Source organism: Cyprinodon variegatus, unplaced genomic scaffold (genome assembly GCF_000732505.1).
Source record: "Cyprinodon variegatus isolate N-32 unplaced genomic scaffold, C_variegatus-1.0 Scaffold1135, whole genome shotgun sequence".
In the NCBI taxonomy this organism is placed as follows: domain Eukaryota; kingdom Metazoa; phylum Chordata; class Actinopteri; order Cyprinodontiformes; family Cyprinodontidae; genus Cyprinodon; species Cyprinodon variegatus.
The window spans coordinates 144,713-168,730 of record NW_015151588.1 but is presented as its reverse complement, the minus strand read 5'-3'; the positions used below and the strand labels follow the sequence as shown (position 1 = coordinate 168,730).

General features: G+C 38.5%; 1 protein-coding gene across 1 annotated transcript in view; it reads right to left on the bottom strand.

The window, feature by feature from the left end:
- Nucleotides 1-2,402: 2,402 nt before the first annotated feature.
- Nucleotides 2,403-24,018, bottom strand: part of LOC107101700 (arf-GAP with GTPase, ANK repeat and PH domain-containing protein 3-like) — a 101,431-nt gene continuing 79,815 nt past the window's right edge. Inside the window, exons 14-18 of the mRNA XM_015400712.1 lie at nucleotides 23,575-23,729; nucleotides 23,063-23,153; nucleotides 22,141-22,363; nucleotides 6,575-6,830; nucleotides 2,403-4,507 (exon numbers count right to left, since the gene is read on the bottom strand). Coding sequence (XP_015256198.1) covers nucleotides 4,283-4,507; nucleotides 6,575-6,830; nucleotides 22,141-22,363; nucleotides 23,063-23,153; nucleotides 23,575-23,729 — 950 coding nt within the window. The 3' untranslated portion in view covers nucleotides 2,403-4,282. The remainder of the gene's footprint in view (nucleotides 4,508-6,574; nucleotides 6,831-22,140; nucleotides 22,364-23,062; nucleotides 23,154-23,574; nucleotides 23,730-24,018) is intronic.

Below are 24,018 nucleotides of genomic sequence, written 5' to 3'. Positions count from 1 at the left end.
TTGTCAGAGAGCCATCCTTGAAAATACTGAATAGTAATATACTATATAAATATATATTTGTAAAATATATTATTATATATTAATATAAAACTTGGTGTTTATCATATTAATATTTAAATATATAACTTTTTACATATCTCATCCAGTTTAGTTTAAATAGTTTTTATTATGAATACATTTTTGTAATCTAACATAAAGGTAATTTTTAGAATTTGTTTTGGTCTTCTAAGGGGTTGTGACATGTAAGATTATTGTGATATTATCTCTGACTCGTCCTTAATGAGATCTGAGCTGCATCCCATTCATTCTGACAGCAGCTGTCTGAACTGTTGTAAGATCCAAGATGGCCGCCCTGTAGGCAAGTCGCCCAATGAGGCGTCTACGTATATGATGTCTATGGTTACTATAATGTTCAAATTCTTTTAAGATAGACTTGACCAATGAACATCTAAGCAGTAGAGTGATTTTGGGCGACGTGACGAGACCTTAAAGAAAAACAAATATGCAAAAATGGATGCAGATTTGGCAATTTTATTAGACTTTTAAGTACCATATGTACAACACTACCTACCTCTTTATTTTGTTTTGATATGCGTCTTCCAGCTGCTTTGGAAGTGAAGGTGCGTTATAACTGTGGGCAAGGAGAGGGCCATTACTGTTTATGATAGTGCTTTCTTCAAAAGGACCTGCAGGAGGAGCGCCACTAGAACATTACTTAGCGCTGCATTAATTGGCTTCTTTATAACATTGAAACATTATGCAATTTATTTTGATGTTGAGTAGAATTAGACCCTTGTTTCTTTAATCTATGCATGACGAAAAAGAGCACAAAATCAATAAACAAATAGAGAAGACTAGAAAAATGCGCCAGTCTCCCCAAATCCAGAGAAGGCTTCGATGTTTTGTTTGAGTGTTTATTAATAGTTCAAGAGTCAGCCAAGCATCCTAGCATACATGTCACTCTTTAGCTTTTACTTTGTTTCATGTCTCAACGTAAAGAAAATACAATAGGTATAATAAACAAAAACAAACACACAAAAAAAAGGATATTTACATACTGCATTATAAATATGTCAAATGTACATCATTATACACAAGTACCAAATATGGCGGGTTATGTTGAGACCCAAACAGAAGGGCCTTAAAAATATATTCAAATAAAAACAAAACAAAAAAATTACTTATGGATCAAGATGATCAAAACCAGTTTAGTTTGTTTCCTTTTAGATAAAAGCACTAAACTAATATGTACACTTAATGTTGTTTGTTTAGGTTCAAACAGGCAGGTTTTCTAGTGTTTTCTCTTCCTATCGTCTACAGTATGTAAATAGGGACGCAGGGTAATTGCTGTACACATGGAGCTCATCTGTCATCCCACTGAACCATGAAAAAGTCTCAGTGAAATGAGGTGGTCAAGTAACGATCAGAAATAAGGCTTATATCACAGTACAGTACGAGTTGATAATCGTAACATAAATCAGGTTTTGAAGGAATTGTTTGGCATTTTTTGGGGACAATGTGCTTTTGAGTGTATCAATACCATTCTTATATGTGTGTAAATGGATCAATGGTGCAACAATATGTACCTAATGTATTTCAATATCAGAGGGACCATATATGGTAGTTAGTGCAATTTGCAAAACGTACCTAAATTGCCAAATTAGCTAAGAGTATGCAATGAGCTCTTAAACATGCATATACATAGGAGAACATCCTCAACCAATGGAAATTGGAAAAAAGGCAGAAAAACTGACACTACAAGGCCGTGATTAGACAATAAACCTTTGGCTTATTGCTGTCAGGCAAAAATGTCGGTGATTCTTCTTTTTGGCTAAATTCTCTGACTCTAAAAAGGGGGCAATGTGATGGAAGACTTATGAACAGGTGATTTGATCAATCGTAGCAATTCAACAAAGGGTCTTATATTGAGATGTGACAGAAAAACCTAATGCTGACCAACGATTTCTGCTGCTGCATACTGCTGATCAGCTGGCTTAAAAATGCTGCTACACCTTTACTCTCCTTACGAAAAAAAAAAAAAATGGGTGTTGGATGAATAGAAAACTAAAAGAGTGCCCCCATTGCCTGAAATGACATTAAAAATATTTACCAAAAGCGATTAAAAGCCACTACTACAATATATATTAATGTCAGACTCAGAGGACATTAATACAGTAATAATCATTATACTGCATTGTTTAAGCAGCAGGGGGGATATCTGTTGTTTTTCTGTTTTAAATAAAAGCAACCATGTTAATAATCGTTACCATTATATTTTTACGATGCCCTGAAATAATGTTATTTCTACTCGAGGTAATGATAACATGAGAATCTCATACTATCAATCCTGAGTTTGGCATATGCAGTTTAAGTACATAAACATTTAACATAACTTTTCTCTGCAGAGAATGATAATTTTTCATCCACTATTTGAAAACAAATAATACTAAAGTGTAACACTATCAGTATAAAAGAGTCTGACATGTCCAGAGCTTATCTCCAGTGACACCAACGAGAGGAGTTAACTATTCTTTGTTGCTGCCTTATTTCCCCTGTAGTGGTGAATTGTAGATGCTTTCAGATGTGAAAGTATCTGAAAGTTCTCCTTTGTCTTGAATTATTATGTTTTTTCCTGTATCAGCTTTAAGGAAGAGAACAGCACATATACAAAAAATGTCAAATAATTCCTTCCTAGGTCTTACTGGCTTCCTCTTTTGGCCTCATGAAAACTTTGAGTTGGTTGGAAAAAGAGGAAAACTGTAAAGCATCAGCACATGTATTGCAGATAATGTACCTTATAGTCATTAGCCCAGTAAACAAATATTTTCACTTTGTAAACAAACAAAAAAGGTATTTTAAAAACCTTACAAATTTGTAAAGCTGGAAAAAATGCAGAATACTGAACCTTTGTTTGAAAGAAAATGTTGCTTCATGAGCCTCTTCCTGAATGCAATCATTTTAACCACCTTTACTCGAGTCACAGAAATGCATTCACTTTCCGCCAGCCTTTACACTCACATGATGTGAGGACGGGAAACACTAAAGAATTTATGTTTATTATTTTCACTAAAAGTGTGAGTAAGCTCAAACAGTTGTTTTAGGAGATAAGGCAAAGGAACATGAGCTACTTTTTACAGATATCTGTACAATAAATCCCTAAAATGTTCCCAAATCTTTACTTTATGTTTAGGATTTCTCCGTGGAAATGTCTCTGAAGCATATGATCAAACACACGCGCACTCACACGGTACCAACTATGTATTTCACAGCAACAACAGTGGCTTTGATCTCTAGCGTACCAGTTTTTCATCTATCAGCAACAGGAGGTGCATGGATCTCCTTACATAGCGTGGTGTTAAAATGAGTGGATCTCCGAAATAGTTACCAGCTACTCAATCTTAAAAATAATAACTCTAACAAAGATATCATAATGCAAAAAGTTCACAGTTTCAATCAAACCTTTGAATCTGAATGGATTTTGATTGAAGAGGCACACTTAGAAAGCAGTGCAGCTTAATAGTCCTAAAACATCAAGGCCCTTAATTTCTTTATAGTCACAGAAACGTTTACTGAAGGATTGTGCCACAGAAAATGACTCACTCTCACCCAATAGCATTTCACAAATCAGCTCTTTCTATGATGATCCAAATCCATTTCCCTGTAAATGAAGTGTCGAAATTATTTGGCCTCTTTAACCGTAATTGCTTTGCTTTTGTATATGAAAGTTGTGTTGAAGACATACATCACTGTGAAAGCTTTTAACAGCCGCTCTTATGAGAGATTAAGTTTCTCCCTGCATCAGTGTTTTCTCACTTGCACAAACTTCATGTTTTGATGCTTAAACTTGACGATTTGAAGGCGTTTTCTGACTTAGGCTCGTTAGATTTCTCGGTTCACATTACAAAAGGGGAGAGGAGATAATAGGAAATGTAAAAGCATGAAGGATATGCTCTCTGTAGGGTAAGTATGAATGCAGAAGGAAGTCTTTGTTTGGTTGAGGCTTCAAAAACATAAATCTTAAAGCTGATCGTGATCATTTCAGACCAAGACTGAATAAAGTCAAGTGGAAAAAACAAAAATACAAAAAATATATAAAAACAATGTAAAATGTCCAAACTCGAGGCGTAGTGGAGAATCCCCAGTAACGTCAGCACTCCTGATATCCCTCCATTGGTACTGATTCTGGGTTTACACAGTGTGAACAGAGGAAGTACGACGAGGACAGCTGAGCGGGTTTGGGTGTCATTTTGTTTGTTGTCTGCAGCTAGCTTCTCTCCTGCTCCTACATGATGCTGATGCTGCGGTTCAGCTCACACTGGGCGTTGTTGTTGTTGATGTTTGGGTTTCGGAGGCTCACGTTGGACGTGGGGACAGAGCTGAGGCTGCTGGAATCATTGGGGCAGCCGTGCTGCAGCAGGATGTCGGCGCACTCCTGGCTCCCAGCTCGTCGGGCGTAGGACAGCGGCGTTTGGCCCCGGGCATCCCGGCTTTTCACATCAACACCATACTGTCAGAGAAAATGACACACAGGATATGTCGGACTAAGTCGTTTTAGGAAATATATATAAATTAAACCTTTTATATAAGATAAATGTTAAAATGTGCGTTTTCTCAGAATTTTAACAACGATTTTATGTTTTCTCTTCCCTGTGAACTTTAGTACAATACAAATGTTAAGTCAAAGAACGTATAAGTCAGCATCCTTTCTGACCAATTAGAAACAATGAAATTGATTGACAACTCAAACTGTATTTTTATTTATTAATTTATGTGTAAAGCAGAGTTAATTGAAAGTGTTCGGCTTTATTTCTTATAGTTCTTTGGAAAAGTGCTTAAATCCATCAGATGTTCTTGATATTTTGTCCCATTATAACCAAAACCTTTAATGTGGGTTTTGTGGATTTTATGTGACAAACCAATAAAAGAAATGATGCAATACTGTGAAGCAGCAGAAACTGTTTTCACATATAAAATAAGCTGATCTTATAGTCTGTTTCCAGAAAAACAAGAAAAATGCACAACTTCCTGAATGCACTGTGTTCAAGTTTGTGGCAGTGTCATGCAGTGGGGACGCTCTATTCAACATGTCAGAATTAAAAAGAGGAGGATTTTAGCTAAGTGTAACGCAATCCTTGAAGAAAACCTGTTAGAGGCTTTAAAGGACCTGAGACTGAGGCCGTCCAAAATAATAAACGCTAACTTTATCCTTTCAATCTAATTCAGCTTGAGAGTTTTCTTAAACAAGAAGTGTCAAAAGTTACATTTTCTTTATTTATATAATCTGAATACTTGTGTCCGCATCAGGGCTATAAACTACATGCTATCAGAAAGATTTTATACATCTTTATGTAGTTTTATGTAACATAGGACCATTATTATTTTATAGCATACTTTTAAAAGTATAATTAATTGAAATCCTTTTAAAGGGTTGCTGGTAAATTGAACTGATATTCAACTGATTAGATGCTTAACTTTTTTATTGTCCTGTGAAGGTAGAAATAGAGCTAATTATGGTAGCGCTCATAAGGACCATGAATGAGGCTGAAATGAAACTGGTGTATATTGCCCCATTTACACCCCCCCCAGAAACTGATCCATGCCGAGCTTGGATCAGTTAACCGTGCTGAGCTTGGTTCTTACCACCATTTACACATTACTCTAGCACGGTTCCTTGCCTCCTATCAGTGGTACATGATACTACAGCTCTCAGGGCGGGAATTACGCAAACAAAAAAGGCTGCGTCCTTAACATTCAGGAACCTATGTGTCTGGATAGTGTCTTTGGTCCATATTTGATTGAGAGCCTCGGTCTTGGCATCATCCCAGGTCGCACTACCTCCTTTTTAAGCCATTTATTGTTAGCAGACTGAGAAGAAGTTCGTATTGTGAACAGGTGAAGAGATCTGTGAATTAAAACGCCAGATACGCCGGAAAATCAGTGAAATTATTTAGCCGACTGTAAATTGTAGATGATGCGGCCTGCTCATGCGGTCTTTGTTGTCAGAGAACCGAACCATAACTGAAGCATGTCGAGCCCGACTGTTGAACTAGTACTAGATTTAGCGTAGTTCAGTTGAGTCTGGCACGGTCCAGTTCAGTTGCGTTCCAATTACAATCAACAGTTACCTCGGTTACTGATCTTGGACCATTCTTGGCACGATTTCTAAAGGGTAGCGTAAATGGGGCAAATGTGAGTACTGCTATTTTCCCGACTCCAAGAATTAATACTCATCAAAGGTAAAAACACCTAAAAACTAGCAGCATTAAAAGGGCAAGCATGAGCATCTATTAAATATAATAAAAATTGACCATGGCAGTGTTATTTGGGTGAAGGTAAGAAAGATATATCTTTTCCAGTAAGGAAATCAATGTTCTTAAAAATCAACATGTATATCTGAAGTTGTAAAATGAAATGTACTCATACGTAACCCGTTTTCGTTCTTTAGTGTTTGATTATACAGCAATCCAAAAAGATACCAAACACACAGGACTCAAGCACATCTGGATATGATGAACCCAAAGCCATCCAATGGAGGGCACATCACTCCCCTCCAAACTCAGCTGAGCCTACTTACCCAGATGAGTAGCTGTGTGATGACAACGTTGGCCATGGCACATGAGAGGTGCAATGCGGTTCGTCCATCTCCATCCCCGTAAGTCTCATTGACCTCCTCCTTGGTGCCATGGGCCAGGAGAAGCACCACCAGCCTCAGGTCGTCCTCAACCACAGCCCGGAGCAGCTGTTGCCCCAGAGGAACGTCGGACTGAGGCAGGCCGACCAGGAATAGCTTCTGCTCATACTTGGCCCGGATCCAGCGTTCCTTCTCCTCCCTGGTGAGAAGAAATCAGCATGGTCGTCAGGTCAGCTGGGGTGAAACATGCTGGACATGCAATCAGCAAATTTCACACCTTAGCTACAGAACTTACAAAATCATTTGGAGCCTATGATATAAAGGCAAAGAGATTTACAAAATGAAGCCTGGTGACACACAGGGGAAACATTATAGTAATTGGCCTGTGAGACTCACTTAAGTATTGTGACATTTCTAAATTATTAGGGCACCAGAAAGTGACTTCACTATCACAGCCTACCATGCTGCGTAATAATACAGTGAGATGGGATGGTGAGATCAGAGAATGCCAAAGGGTATGATGCTTTGGGCAGTATTCCAGCTTCTACTGATTACAGCCGTCGGCATAACGGCCACAACTCGGCCAGATTTCTAAAGGTTACACATCTTGAACAGCATGTCTGCTGTGGACAATAAAGCAAGGCGGGGGACATATTTTTATCAGCACTGTCGGCTGTCAGTCTAAACCTGTGGATCACTTCCACAAAAGAAGCAGTGTGTCTCCAAGCCACGGGCTCCCTTGGGTTTGGCTGGGCTCTGAGTCAGATCGATGGGGCTGAATGGCAGCCAGAAAGAGACGGTTGGATGTGGGGCTCCATTACTTCAGTCTGCGAAGGAGAATGGAGATGTAGGGACGGCTTCGTCCTCTATCAACACACAGAATTCTATCTTTCGCTATCCATCTTGACCCCTAATATCATTCTTCGCCCACATACAAACTGTTCAAATCAGACAGAAGAAAAAGAAAATCAATATCAATAAGTGAATAACTGAGCATGCTCAGTGTGGTGCTAACCTGGTGACCCTGTCAGTTGGTGTGATAAGGGGAGCAGAAAGAGGCTGTTGTTTGGATCTACGGGTGAGTGACAGAAAGAAGAGGGTTTATGTGAATCTGTTAAAGTGGGAGCGCTGGATGGACTGACAAGCCTCTCGAGGGAATCTTTATCAACTGGCCAAGGCTTAGCAGCATGTTCAACCTGACAGACTGTCTCAATCCAGTCCTAATTCATCATAACAAAGGTGAAAACCAACTCAGCTTTTAGTACCAAAATCGAAACATTTCAACTAATAACTTTATTACCACTAATTTGAACTGTTTTTGACAAGCCTACACTGAGGGAGGAAAATAGTGCATGATTATTATTTTTTTTGTTTTTTGTGCTGAGCATTCCTGGAATCCTTTATTTTGCACAAACACCGATCAATCAGTCAAAATTGATGGAGAGCAGATTTTAAATCTTTCCAAAGATTCTAAGTTGTAGAGTTTAACTTGTGCTATCTAATACATGAATAAGCCTTGATCTAAACCAGCAGCATCCAAAGTCAACCATCTGCAGTCCTTAGACTGATTGGGGGAGGGCACAGATTGCAGTTTAAGCAATCATTTTAAATAAATTTTATTACAACATCAATGAAGTACGAGTACTGTACAATAAAAATAGAAAGAAATTAGGATTTATAAAAAATATAGTAAATGGCAAAATCAAAAGTTCTTATTATTGGGAGTATCATTTTCTTATAGAGCACACAAAGCTCTATTTCATTCCCATAAAAGTTGAGAAAAAACACGGATCCCAGCATAACTACAAAAGCACAAAATGGTGAAGAATAAAGAAAAACAAAAAGCTGGTCACAACAGAAACTTTTTTTATCCATGTTAGCAAATCCAACATGGAGTTTAGCATGACTACTTATAAAATATTTCTTAAGAACTGGATAACAATGGCTTTAATATCTTAAGCAATTTTCACTTCAATCACCGTTTTCATAATTAAATATACACCAGTCAGAATTTTGTGGCCATTTATTTTTTATCTTTTACAAACCTGTTTATACTTTGATTAATGTTGGGCTTAATGATTTAGTATAAGATGTAAGAGCAGCATTCAAAAATATTTCCTTGGCCTTCCTGATGTAAGATCATTTATTTCAGTGGCAGTGACATATTTGTTGTAAAGCAAGCTTTTACGAATATTTGAAAAGTTCATGTTTTTCTTATTTTGCTATCAATTAGCCCAGTTAGCATGGCTAGCATTACTAAAGCAAAATCTCCACCTATGTTCTATGGAAGGTCTCCACTCTAAGAATGCTGTCAACATTTTTAAATACAACATGTTTTAAGACACTATTAAGAGCACATTCACGATCATAAAAATAATAACTTTGCTGAACTCTGTGCAGGCCTGTGATTATCTAAAAGCCTCATCTTGTCTCTGGATTAAGCAGGTCTTGTTATTTTCTAGAAGTTTCCCTTTCATTAGCTCTTTACATTTCTGTCGTTTTTCAAATTTCAATGTTAAACTCCTCTCTGAAACTGAAAATAGCAACCTTTGAGCATTCTTCACTCAGCAACAACTTCCCTACAGGAAATTGTAGTTGTCGTATGGTGCATTCACCAGGGAGAATTTTTTTTTTTTTTTTTATTTCATCAAGGCTGATCAGCCTAAAATAATCTTATTCTGCTCAGCACACATTTTCTCAGTGTTTCCTCGGTAATGGTTGGAATAGCAATTACTTAGTCCGCTTTCTCTGCTGGAAATACAGGAGTAAAATGATGAAAATGCAGAAAGCACATATTTTTTGACTCATTTGTCAAGATTTGTGCTGCAGAAATTGACCTCCCTTCTAAAATACAGGAGTAGAAAAAAAAAAGACTAAAAACTAAAAATGTATTTGTACTCAAGCCATACATGATTAAGGGTAAACACTACAACTAAAGGGCCATAAAGCAGCTTAGATCACTCTCATAAATAATTTTTAAATGGTACCTATTGGGAAATTGTTCAGTTTCTGTTTGGACCTGAAAAGATAATGTGGAAGAGAAAGTCTTTCAGTCCATCACACTAAAAGAGAGCTTTTCCTTTAAGAAGGAAGCCTTATTGGGAACAACAATACATCTCAAATAGCAGGCAATTGCAGTTGTTTAGAGTTTTATGGTGTAAGACCTCCATCAATCCCAACTTAGTTATTATGTGAGAACAAGCCTCTAAGCAAATCACTGGCTAAAGAGCCAGAGGACTTCTCAGAACAGGAAGGGGCTGTCCTGGCGCTCCACTTTGATTTCTTTGTAAACAAGTTCACAAATTCGGGAGTCTGAAAACTGTAGGTGGGTCTTAGGATGATATCTACAACTTTTGAAGATATAAATATGGTTACAAACAAGTAGGATTGATGTGTGCAGTTTGTTTCAGTAAAGTCTACCATGAATAACATGCTGTATCTGTAGAGCCTGGTGAATTGATATGAGCTAAATGAGGCATAACGTGAGCACCAAGATGTGAAACAAAAAAGGCAGAGAAAAGCCATTAAGAAGATGTCAACATCTCAGAAAGGAGCCCGGAGGACACTTTGTTAGCCTTCGCAAAAAAAAAAAAAAAAAAAATCAGGCCTAAAGAGCTGCAGGAAAAGGCCTCATTCACAGCTGAAACTGAGCTTTAAATGAAGTAATTTCACTGTCTTTTTGAGAAAGTTAAACCCAACAGAAAATCAGGAGGGAAAGAACCAAAAGTAAGTAAAAATCCCCTAGCTGCAGTTGAAAGGATAAAATGTGTGAGGATATAAAATGGTGATCCCGCCTCTGTCTTTTGTGTGGAACAGAGCAACAATCCAAACAGAGGTAGGGTCTGGACAGTCAGGGGGAACAGAGACCCTTGAAAAGGACACTTCCTCACCACAGGAGCAGGAAAAATAAAATCAGCAGATTTAGCATGTCAAAGTGCTGGGACAGAGTAGCAGGGGAGGCAGAGAGGGGAAAGGAGAGTGGATTTACACAGCATGGGGGGGCATTCAGGAAATTGAACTGCTGGTAAGTCCTACAAATACAACAAACGCAGAATTTTTAAGCAAAGCAAAGCATGTTCTAAACACCCCTGTTACTTAGCCAATAGAGAGGTCCTACTAAAATGTCTTTTAAATACAAGCAAACCAAAGTCACCACATCCCTCCTCTATCTTCCAGTAATCTTGCAGCATAACACAGTTTAACTTTGATTCACTTTGATGTGTATGGAATGCTGGGCAAACATCAAAAACCTCTGTCTGAGTTTAAAGTGGAAATGAGTTCCTGTCCTGAGCTGGTGTCTCCTTTCATTTGCCTATGCAGAGCCTGCCGGGCTAAAGGCAGCCTTAACAGTAGAGAAAAGGCCTCTTTTATAATTCTATTAGTGCTACTTCCCTTCAGCTCTCAGCTGAGCAATGCATTCTGACCCTGACTTAATTAAGTGGCAAATGGCAGAATGATTCTCCCAAACCCAGCCCACAGAGTCAAGAACACATGACTGGATTCAAATAAAGAGGAACAAACAAGGATAATTAGTCAAGCCTGAAAGACAAAGATGAACAGAAATTTGAAGGAAGGGAAAAGAAACGGAGACAGAGGAGGAGGAGCAAGAAATGCCACAAAACGACCAATCTGAGTCCCTGCATTAAAGGTGCATTGATCTATAGGAAGAGGAGGATGTCCGTCCCACTTCTGGCCCATCTTTTAAACGCACACTGAGTCCTTCACAACTATCAAAGCTTCTCTAGCTCCTCCTACTTCTTCACGAGCCTCCACATTCACTGTGGATACATCAAATAAATGCATTGAAAGGAGAAGAAATGCTATTGGTTGTCGAAGGGGAGACAGAGTTGGGGGGTGGGGTTGGACCGGTTTGAACAGACTTTGCAGTGGGGGTGGAAGACTTCTATAGAACTGATTCCCATGCAGCCGGTAGCTCTAGTTCCACAGACCATGGGGAGGGAAGAGCAAAGAGTGAGGAAGAGCAGTAGAGAGACAAGGAGGGAGGGTGAGAGGGGAATGACAGAGATCGCGAAAAAAAAGTACAGACAACAGAAGGAAAAAAGCTGGGCCCCAAAGCATCAAAGGTTGCTAAGGGCGAGAAATGAAGGATCAACACAGTAAACGCTCCACTAAGAGTGCTAAATAAGGCCTCCCATGGTCCAACGGGTTACACTGCAGACCTGCTTCAATCTGCTCTGAGAATACCTTCCCAAAAGAAGGACGACAAATATTTTTATAAGTGAAAGCGATGCTTCTTTTCTGTCTCACTTCAATGGTGTGTGGCCCTGAACAGATGACCACAACTCAAAAGGTTTGTTGAGGTCTATAGAATTGGCAGTGGGAGAGCATCTGGGCACCAAAAGGCAGGCAGAGGGATGAGCTGAATATATTGTGACATTAATGAGGTTGTCAGACCCCTCATGATGGAGTGGCTCTGTTTTTGTGCCAGCAAGACTAACACTCTTAAACGCTCATGCTGTTAACCCCTGCTGAACCCTCGTCTCACATACAAAGCTAAGGGGACGATAACACATGGCCCGCTCCAGCATGTGGACTACTTCATATAGAACTGGAGACAGGAAGCCACTGATTTAGATGCTTTGTTTTTTTGAGTATTTACGCTTTTTTTAAATATCATTACTAATTCCTAACATTCTTAAGATTACACACACCAACCACCTTATGGGGAACACCTTATTAGTGCCAGTGCTATTGACATAATAGCATTGGACAGTTTGTTCAGTTTTGTTTGATTTACATCAATAATGTCAATTCAATGTTCCTACGTATCCTCCAGCTGCCCGATTGGATTCAAGTCTAATGAGTGTTGAGGTCATTGGACTACAGAGAACCCGACATGATCTAGATTACTTAAATGGTTTAATATTCTGATAGAAGTATCCATCTGAAATAAGGGACTCTGTAGTCATAAAAGGATGGATACGTTCAGCAAATAATACTTCACTATGCTACGATATTTAAATGATGCCCAACTGGTGGTAAGGGTCCAAAAGTGAGTCCAATAATCGTCCTCCATACTGTTTTTCCAAGTATGTTATCATTCATATTTTTTTTACTGGTGGAATCAATAGCCTTATTATCTTGTTTGTAGTTGACATGAGTTGCACCTGGCTTGGTCATCTGCCATCCGATCTAATTATTTTGTATATTCTGGCTTTAATAGGGAATTATCTGATCTCCTATTGTCTTCCACTTAACTTGACTCAGTGAATGCTCTGACCTCTGACATCAATAAAGTAACCACTATACATTGACTAAGCCACTTAAATGACCCTTTCCCCTCAATTTTGATGTTTAGTATAAGTCCAGCTCCCTACCATTGCCACGTTTTGATGGCTTATGGTGTTGCTCGATGTGTTTCGCTGACTCACTATCTGTGTGAGCGGGAATTTAACTACCGGTAGGTGGACCTCTTAAAGCGGCCAGTGGGTGTAAATTGCTTTGCCTAGCATGGCCATGCTGTAATAGAATGAGCCCCTCTTTCCATCCACCTGGCCCTGAGATCCAGTGGCATATTGGCAATTAGTAACCAAGGTGCCACTTCTGCCACACAGGGATAATTACTGACCTGTGGTTTTCATTTAGAAAGAGAAAGTAGACAGAGGACATAGGAAAACCCGGTCATTCATTTGTCTTAATTAATTAGTCTTCCTCCACCAGGGCTCCTGGCAAGGCTGGCTGTTCTAGAAATTCCTTCAGAGACCTGGTGTTGCAGCAGTTCTACACTGTGAACAGCCAAGTTGAGGGGCAAATGTGAAGGGCAGAAGCTAATGAAGACAACTCTCACAGACACTTTATACCAATCGTCACAGACAGGATTTACCTTGCAAACTGTTTCGCAGGACAATGACAGTGCTAAAGGAGCAGAATGGGTTAAAGCAGACAGAGGGACCAGGTTTGGAGAGGTTAGTGGTGTGATTCATTTTTATTACCACACAGCCCCTGCAGGCGGCAGGAGTGGCAAATTATTTCTGAAACAAAGTGGAGGGCTCTCATCAGAGCTATTACCCGCCTGTGGCCGAAGGCAGCACAGAGCCCACAGAGGGTGACAGTGAGAGCCCCCCCCACAATGAGGGATAGCCGTCCACGTTGGTCCACGCTCCAGGATATCCCCCTCCCCAAATGAGAACTGCCGTCTGTGCATCTGTGTGTGTACTCTATTGTGTGCTGGAGGAAGATAAAGGTAAAGCTAACTGCTGGACCACTCCCACGATATCCATCAAAATAATCTGCTGTATTGCTTTTGTCACAAACTTGCTAAGCAATTAGAGGTGACGTGCAAAACACAATAACTGCCAGGTGCTAATTAAAGTAACAACTCCCATGTTATATGCTGACTGCAACGATGAGCCACGACGGAGAGCTCCAACAAGTTCATGATTCCAAGTTCTGCTGAAGCCTTGCCACATGTAACTTTTTCAGAACCGATAAAACCTCAGCAGTTAGGTATTCCTGGTGGATTGGACTGCAAGTTGTAATCACAAAATAACTATCCAGGAGACTATATAAAAATATTAAATATGTCTATCTCTCCATCCATCCATCCCTCTCTCTCACTCTCTCTAACTAATATACTGTATACATGTTTGAGACTAATAATTTAATTCTTAAGAAAAAAAGGAAGTAGCTCCTGAATTGGACCTAGGTTCGATTTGTACAGATTCTCATCTGGGTGGCTTCAAATTCTTAAAACAAGAAGCCTTCCCTATTGTTGGAAATATGGATAGCAGCATTTGTTTTCATTTTCATTTAAAACTAGAGTGAATATGTAACTTTCAAGTTCAAGTCTATGTAAGCATTGTTATGATAGCTAACATTTAGCTTCAAACGCTTCTATCATACGATGACCAGACGTCCCCTGGCTAAAACTGGCCACGCAAATGTCCCTGATTTTACCGTTTTATGAATGAGGGGGAAAATGTTGTATGTAGACTGTAGCCGTTTCTCAATTCACAAGAACGCGAGTACGGACTTGTGTTCTCGCCAAGTATGTTCTTGAGAAGAACCCAGGAAAGTATGGACTTGGGGAGAACGGGAGCACAAAGCATAGATATGGGTCAATTTGAACAGAAGTGTACTTGTGACTTCACTATATGCCCGGCTCGTCTAGAGCTGCATTTCACCTCCTGTTATTAATAGTCTCTAGATAATGATAAAAAACCACAGTCAGATAAACACAAATCAAATGAACATTTAGCTAAATAAAACAAAAAAATCGCCATCAGAGCCAGCGGGACTTCGCACACGGCTATGGAGAGAGAGGGCCACTGCATACGGACTGCGGTTAGCCCTGGCTGCCGTTAGCCTCGGAGGTCGCGGGTTGCCACGGTCCTCTCAACGTCAGAAATGTTTTTTAAATTACGCATTAAATTGGTAAACAGGCCATATAATGACGCTTTAAAGTAAAATATTCTCGCCTCAAATGATTTTAAAACATACTTTTACTAATACTATTAACTTAATACTCAGCTGTCAATCTCAAGAATGGACAAGTCTGCTCTGATGCATAGTCGTTAAATAGGGAGGGGCGAGAACAACATCCAGGGACTTTGTCGGTTCTCGGTCTGCTGTTCTTGTGAATTGGATTAGTACTAGGGCTGAGGCTGATGACGTTTCACGAGTACACACGCACATGAGAACGCACAAGTACACATATTGAGAAACGGCCTGACATTAGGGTAGAAAGCGCGCGAGCATGCTGCGCGAAGAAACAGCCGTTAGCCAGCTGGTTGGCAGCTGTTAACGTATCGATAGGGAGCTAAGCGCAGCACTTTTAAAACAGACGAGGAAGAAGTGAAGGTTTGTTGTTACAACCGGTCGCAGCTGATGGGGAGCTGCCCTGTGTTATGGTGTGTGTGTTAATCAGTTCATTTGATTTGATATGGGCTGATCATTTTTTATAAATGTTTAGTTTGTGTCCAGGTTAATAAAAAAAGGGCTTTGATGTGTTTTGTTTTACTAAAGATGAGAACTGGAAATGTAACATAAACCGAGCTAATCAACAAAAAGTAAGAGAACATTGGCTGCAGCTGGGATGGGTAAAGAGACTTGGATATAATTAAACAGAATGATTGAGAACTTCTTGTAAGGCGCTAATCTGGTTTGGTGTTTCTCCAGGGATCAACAAGGGTTCATCTAAAGATGTTTTTAGAACTGATAGGTGACCTTTAGTTTATATCTTCAGATAGTTAGTTATTGTAAGTAGAGTTATAAGTTGTTGCCTGTTTTATGGTTGTGATTTATAAGCATAGACTTTAAGCCTTGGGTCCATTTTTCTACCACTCAGTTTGGATATATGAAACTTCCTCATTATAAAAAATAAGAATCGGTAAAAGGAAACTAAATGAGACAAGATCTGCATCATCTTATAATAACGGAGGAAGAGATAACCACCTGTTTGATGTTCATATTTATGTTTTTACTTGTAGCTCCAAATATTGTGGCGATTAGCCTTTTTAGTAATTAATCAGGTGAGATAATCACAACATCAATAATAATAATAATAATAATAATAATATGTATGATGAGATTATATGTGTTTGGAAAGGATTTTGATTGTATTATGTCCCTGTTTTAGAATAGTTTAAGATTGATAGAAGAGGAGAGGAAGATTATTTGAAGACTGATAAATAGAAGATTGAATGAGAGCGGAGGAAAATATGAACACTGATGGAAAGATCAGAAGGAAGAAAAATGTACTTAGAAGAGTAAAACAGATAACAGGCAGACGTCAGCCAGCTAGAAAAAAAAGGTGGAGAGGGAAGAAGACTGAATGACAAGATGGCCCTAACAAATGCTATGGATTTATTCATTTTATTAATCTTAGGAAATAGGAGAGGCACACTCCTCGATTTTACACTTATTTTTTGTTGTTTAAATATTAATAAATATGTAAAAATGGATGAAAGCATCCATTCCTTCCAAGGATCCAAGATAAAACGTTAGAGCATTAACTATAACATTTATAAAGACACCTTATGAATGGTCATAGCTAATTTTTTAAATCAAATAAAACCTGCACAAAACATTTAATGTGCATAAAAATAACATTAATTTACAGATAAAAGGAACACAAATGAATGTTTATAAAGAGTTACATGATGAATCCAACAGTTTGTATTTTTGGCTGGTTGGCTGTTTTCTAACCCTTTACTCTGCTCCATGCTGTTAACTAGAGTGAGAAGATGCATCTGCCTCTCTCCTAATAATCCTCAATTATTTTCATATCTGTTGATACGTTCCTGTCTATGCCATTCTTTGCCAGCTTTTTTCTTCTTTGCCCGTGAGGGGATCTCTCCAGTGTCGGAGTGCAGCGCCTGCCTTCCTGTATTGTTCATCCTGCCTCACTGGACTCTTTTTAACTTCAGACCCTGGTCATGTCCTGGATAGTTTCTACCAGTGACCAGTTTATTCAACCGGCCTTTAGGCTGTTCACAGCTGTCATCAGCCTGTACAGCCATTATCCCCCTATTCAAAGCCTGCTACCAGTCTGCTTACCTGCATCAGCTTGCCACCAGCTGGCTCTGCCTTAATTTCCTCCTCAAGTATGCTACCTGTCTGTTCAGCTTGTCACCTGCTGATCAATCATCCACCGTCTGATTTAGCTCTCTATCAGCCTCTCTTCCTTCAATCCTCATTATTTTAACAACAAGCCTTCAATCAACCTTCTAAACCCGTCACTGTGTCTGGCTAAATATCAGGTTCTCAGATCTGCATATAACATAAAATACATATAAAGACATGCTGCATATAGAAAAGTTTTATTCAATTTATTTATATAGCGCCAACTCACATAATATGCCACCCCAAGGCACTCCACAGACACCATCCAATCACACCATACAGTCAGATTGGCCAAAAGTTTATTATCTAAGGAAAATCAGCTGATTACATCAGCTCATTGACTCTGCAGCAATCCCTCACCCTGAGCATGCGTGTAGTGACAGTGGAGAGGAAAAATCCCTCATAATAGGAAGACAGCTCCAGCAGAACCAGGCTCAGTTTTAGCAGCCATCTGCTGAGGCCGACTGAGGTTCAAAGAGACAGAAGAAGATATAAAGACATTTAGATGAATTAAATAAGTTCTCTGATGCTCAGGCTTCGAGGCAGAGGGAAAACACGCAAACCCTGTGCAGAAAGACCCTAGGCCAGAAATCAAACTCAGGGCTATAAACTTAGACTTAGGCTACATTCACACTGCAGCCTGACCCAAGTGACCCAAATCCCATTTTTTGCCCATATGCGACCTGGATCTGATCTTTTTATGGCAGTCTGAACAACACAGATTAGATTTTTTTCCAATGCGACCCAGGTCACTTGGCTATGTGGTCCTGAATCCGATACGAATCTGATCTTTTCAAATGCGACCTGTGTGTGTGTGAACGGCCTGGTCTGATTCATCCGACCTGAACATCACTAGCATCCATGTTTACTTCCGGAAAAAAAGAGCATGCTGGCCTGTGACGTCATTGCGTCCTCTACTGTGCATGCGGGACACTTGCGTTGTATGACTGCAGTTCATACAGGAGATCACATACAAGTCGCATATATTTGGAAATATGAACGGCAACGCAAAAAAAAATCGGATTTCACAAAAAAAATCGGAAATGAGCATCAAGGCATGCAGTGTAAGCCTTAGACTCAACTTTATTTATCCCTTGGGATTACTCCTTCAGGGAAATTCTGGTTCCAGCAACTTATATAGAGTACAAAGAGTTAAAGCAAAATGCTATTAAAGATAAAAATACAACAGACAATATAAAAATAGTATATATAGTACAAAAAAAGCATAAAAAAAGAAAACAGTTGTAATGTCCTGGAATATGTTTCCTTTAGATACAAAAATATCTGCACAGTAGAGGGCTAAGGGAAGACTACACAGCAGTTGACTTAGGTTATTGCACTTTTACTGCAGAGATGTACTGAAGTTTGTGCCTTTATGCAGCTCTAACGCTAAACATTTAGACAAAATGTATTAAAACAACACAAATATATACAAATGCATTTAAAGACTGCTCTTATCATGACAGTCAAACATTCATCTGTAATTTTGATCCTGTGCAGATCTGCATATAACAAATTTACATACGAGTTCCTAAGATCTGAATATCAAAAGCCAAACCAATGTTGTGGATGAACACCTTTAAGTTAAATTTAAAAAATGCAAGGGGTAAAACTAGTCTGGCGGGAGACATTCAATCAGACACTAGGTTGATATTCAGGTAGTTACTGAATCGTTTAGATTAGGTGTCACTAATGCTTAGTGAGAGTCAGCAGCCGTACAAAGCCTGCCTATGTGTCATTACAAAGCTGCTGCATGTCACCAGTTTGACACAATTAAAATCCTTGCTTACGTGGTGAACCGCAGTTAAAAGAAATATGCACAAGGAGGAGAAAAGAAATCTGCTAAAATGTATTCATACAACTTAATATATACCCATTTTAAGAGGGAGGAAAACATTCAACATCTTAGTAACCTTTGGCGATGTGTGCTATTTAAAATTATATTCTTGCACTAAGGATTAGTTATCCTGCAAATGAGATTTATTGTTTGACAGCAAAAACTAATAGAGAAGTTGCTGTAGGATGGAATCGGATTTTTTTAGATGGTGAAAAGCCTGTGGCGACATGGGACTGACAGCGGTAGGGAGGGAATCAACATCAGTAATCTTTCATCAAGTCCACAGTGCAACTTTTCAACATAGAAAGAACTCGATAAAAGAACTCGATAAACAACTGTAGGCCATCATTTAGTTCTGTGCTGGTCAGAGAGGACAGGATAAAGTAAGCTTTTTGTTTGCAGATGCTAAATGAAGCATTGCATTACAATAAGGAGTTTTATCTGTATTAACCAGCTGTCATCAGCAGTTTTAGGAAATAAGATACTTCTTAAAAACCCCTAAAATGAGAAAATCAAAGTCAGTCTTGTTGATCTATGCAGTTATAAATAAAACATTTACTAAATCACTGGTATTGATACATTTATTGAATATGAAAACATTTTAAGTCCATGCAATATAAGTAAATACTATTTTTGTGACAAAATTACTGAAAACTCAGATGACAATATTGATAATGATTAGCCCAGAGTGTCAACACTCCCTTCTTTCTTCTCCATCATTACATTTAACCACAACTTCCTGGAATCTATGGAACCTTGGCATGTAAATAAAAAAAGAAAACATATGTGAAAAAAATTAAGAATATTCAATTGTCCAGATTTGTTCACCCCAAAATTGGAAAACATAACATTTGAAATAATTTCTCATTTAATTCAATGCAGAATTAATTCAAGCAATCTTTTATGACTGCAGTACCTCCAGTATGGATACTACCAGGAATACTGAGTTATTTAGGGGCTAATGCAGATCAATAATTTTAGTAAAGAGGACCGTACGCACAGATTCAGGGCTACAGGTAAAGGGGCCTTTTCTAATAGCTAAAATTTAAATCTGAACGTAGAACAAACAAACAATGCATAGGAATTTATCTATTACTGAGGTGTTGGTGACAGACTACGGTACGTGAAATACTTTGTCCTAATTGGTTAATGTGAATAGAGGTGAGCACAATGAGCAGATTTTAAATATACAATTCAAAAGTGAGTAAAGATCTTAAAGTTATTTTAGCTACTTAAAGACCAGTTTCTGTATCTTTATAAAGTAGAAAGATGACATGGGCTAAAATAGATTATCATCTTATGCATAAAATAACACTTTGGAATAGTATATATAAACAGTGGATTAGTAAAACTGGGTTGTGTAATTGGTAAGCTGGTTTTCAGCAATAACATCCTAAAGATTTAAGCTAACATCCTTCAGCCAGACAAGTTTCAAGAGGAATGATATTATTATTCTTTTCATGGCTGTCAATGAACACAGTCACCTTGCAAAAAAAGTAAACCCTAAAAAGATGTAAGTTTCAAATTAGTTTCAAATTTTAAAATTAGATTTTAAAAAAAATCTTAATTCAAATAAAACACAAATCAGATATAAAGTGTTATTTCAGAAATTATGTTGAAGCCAAAATTTAATATTTTCAAAAAAAAATTCTAGATTCAAACTAAAACAATACAATGAAAGATGAAGTGCTTTCTTTATCATGACTGTAAATACATTTCAGAATTGGAAGTTGAATCAGGTGATGGGATAAATTCTGGGTGTGAAAATGCTTGGTGGTAATGGGGTTCCCCGGCAATGTTTCAATATATGGCAATAAGAATTAAAAAAGCCTAGTTTTCAATTGTGGTTATTTTTGTTTATAATTTTGGGAATGACATAAAAAAAATCCCATATCCTCTAATTCAAAGATCCAATAAGGTCACTAAACCTTGATGTTATTACATAGAGATTGAAGAAAGTGTTTTTTTTTATTATTATTTAGAGTAACTCTAAATTTCTCCCTTATTCTATGCTTCTGCATTTTTAAAATGTTTTCCAAAAAATAATTAAAAAAATAATAACAAAATGTGTCAAAATACATCATAATGATGTGGACTCTACATAAAATGGTTTTCCATGGTGTGTGCATTTCATCTAAAAAAGGTCATGGTGAATTAAAAGAAGATATGTTAAAAGAAGACATCTCTTTTTGAAGATATACTTGCCCATTTGCAAGGATTAACATTAATTTTTCTTTCTTTTATCCATTTCCCTTGACAAAGTTACAAAGCTCAAACGCCACCAGCAAGACCCTGCAGACAATCTTTGCTGTGACAGACAGAGTGATGACCCAGGTCTATGTGATGGATATGTGACAGTGTGGTTTGGAACCTGAGGGCCTGGCTGTTGGGGTGGGGTTTAGATATCATGGTGTGCTTAATTACCTCCACCGCCACACAACAGGCCATTAGTCAGACTGGGACAATGGGCCACAACAGTCAACAAGAGATAAAAATCCCCCTACCAGAGCTAAGTACCTTAGAGGACAGGAAACTGTGGACAGGGTTAAATTAAGAAGCAGTGAAACCTATGGTTGAGATGCAAAAATATATATATATATAAATATTGGTAAATATGAGAAAATTGTATGCACTTATTGCTTAAAACAAATCTGGTGTGTTTTTAGGAAGTGGACATTTTTAAAGCACTGCTAAGGTAACTGTGTAAAACAATGTCTCACATATGACTTAGTTTCATAAAGTTTTATTTTCAAGCTGCAGAAATAGACAGAAGTCTGTAGCAGAGATATTCGATTTATAAAAAGAAATGTGTTAACTGATGAAACCCCCGGCATAACAGCCATTATATTCAGAGTGTATGAGAAGATCTGAAGCTCAAAACATAAAATAATGTGTTTTTGATTCAGTGGGCTGACATTTATGGCCCCCTGGTGATTCTTATGGAGCATTTGGTGATGTGAAGTGCCTCCACTGAAATGTGGGTAGCTAATAAATGGCAGCTAATGGTGAGGAGACCCTTCTGCCTTCTCCTCCTATAATCTGTGCACACTTCATTAAGCATCACCTTTATTTGCAGAATCGTGCTAACCTGGTGCTGTCGCTTCCTGGCTTCGTGTATCCCTCCAGACAGCCCTCCCATACGCTGTTGGCCATGGCGTTGCCGATCGCTGTCATCACCATGCTGAGCTCCACCGGCCAGTCGTCCAGGTCTAGAGAGCGCACACGAGACAGGTGGGTGCCCAGGTTCCTGTGCATGCCCGAGCACTCGATGCACATCAGAGCGCCAAGGTTCAAACTGGCCCAATCCGGGTCTGCAGGACAGAAAAATCAAAAATATGTCAGAATTTTTAAATGACAGTGTATCTGATCCATTTACTGACCCTGGGATACCAAAGCATGTTAGCCAAATGAAGTCAATCTAAGCTGACGAACATTTATGCATTGAAACTTGTTTAAATAACTTCATTAAATGAAAGAAAAGTTTTTATTCACACATATTAAAAAACACAAGAAACTGTTAGTTAATTTTTTTTGTAAAAAATAAACTACTTTTAACCCAACAGAAAGTAAACAGTGTAATCTAGTTTCTCACAATTCTGTACCGAGTGTCATTTTGATTTATGCTAAAACCTGATCAGACTTCCTTAAACTTCCTTCAAAGTATTAAGTAAGAAAGGGCAAATTCAGGAAATTAAGCTGCATAGCAACCCTAATGTCAAAATTGTGTCAATGACTTTAGGTATCACACCAGTTAGTTCACTTATTATCATTTTACCTACTGAGTGGAAAGCACAGGCTAGCGGTAGCTATGTTCAACAGTCATGGCTGTATGAATTTTGCTATGCAAAAGAAAAAGCTTTACAAGAGGTATATTTTCTAGAAAAAGGCATACGATCTGTTTAATTCTTCATTTTAACTGGAGCTGCATTATCTTATGAAGTTTATCTACTTGCAAAAGCTTCTTTGTAATGTCCATACAATAGCTTGTAGATACAGGGAGTTATACTCACTGGGTGCATCACAGTCCACACAGAAGCTGTTCCCCCTAACGTTTCTTATGGACTGAATGGCCATAGCATCACTTTGGCTGCCCAACCGAGACTGAGAGAATAAGGAGAAAATAGGTTAATAGAGACTAATTGCTCTACTGTGGAGTAAAGGAAGGTAAACAATTACAGGCGGCCGTGGACATCTGGTGAAGAGGTGATAGCATCTACAAAGCCCCGTGAGGATTGTGAAATAGAGAGAATATGAATATGAAAATGAGACTGTGTCTCCACCAGTATGCCAACTCAAGCCATGTTCTATCTCTGATGTCTGTCAGATCTAATAAGAGATCCCCCACACTGCACTGCACCTGTCTGACAACCTCCCACATGTTGTAGCCTGAAGCTAGTGAGGTGGTAAGGAGCACATGGTTTGAAGAGGAGGAATGTAAATGAAGCAGAATAGTGGTAGGATGACAGTGCTTTGATCTTTGCACTTCTTATTTTTGCACCTTATGTTTCATGACCTACTGTACCTTGTTCTTGATGCTCTCACAGGACTGCAGACTGGCAAAGATCTGGCTCTCTATTGCTTGGACCCATAGCTCCCTCTCCTCATATGTAGAAGCTTCGAAGTTCCATGTCTGACCTGTCAATGACACAATGACGAACTCGAAGGAGTCTTCTTGCTCTAAGAGAAAAAACAAAAGGCAAAAAAGCGCAATAAGTAAAAATCTGAAAAACTAGTCATTTACCTCTTCAAAGTCATGCAATTGGTTAGTGTTTCCAGTTTGGGGTTAATGCTCTCACACTTTCTCATTCTTATTTCTTGGAGGTTTAACACGGATCTGCATGGCAAAAAACTCCCTCAAAATCAGTTAAAAAAAAAAAAAAAAAAAAAAAGAGTTATTGCTATATATATAAAAAGATGGCCAAGGCTGCTAACCCTCTGAAACTGAGCTGCATCATATCCAGAGGTC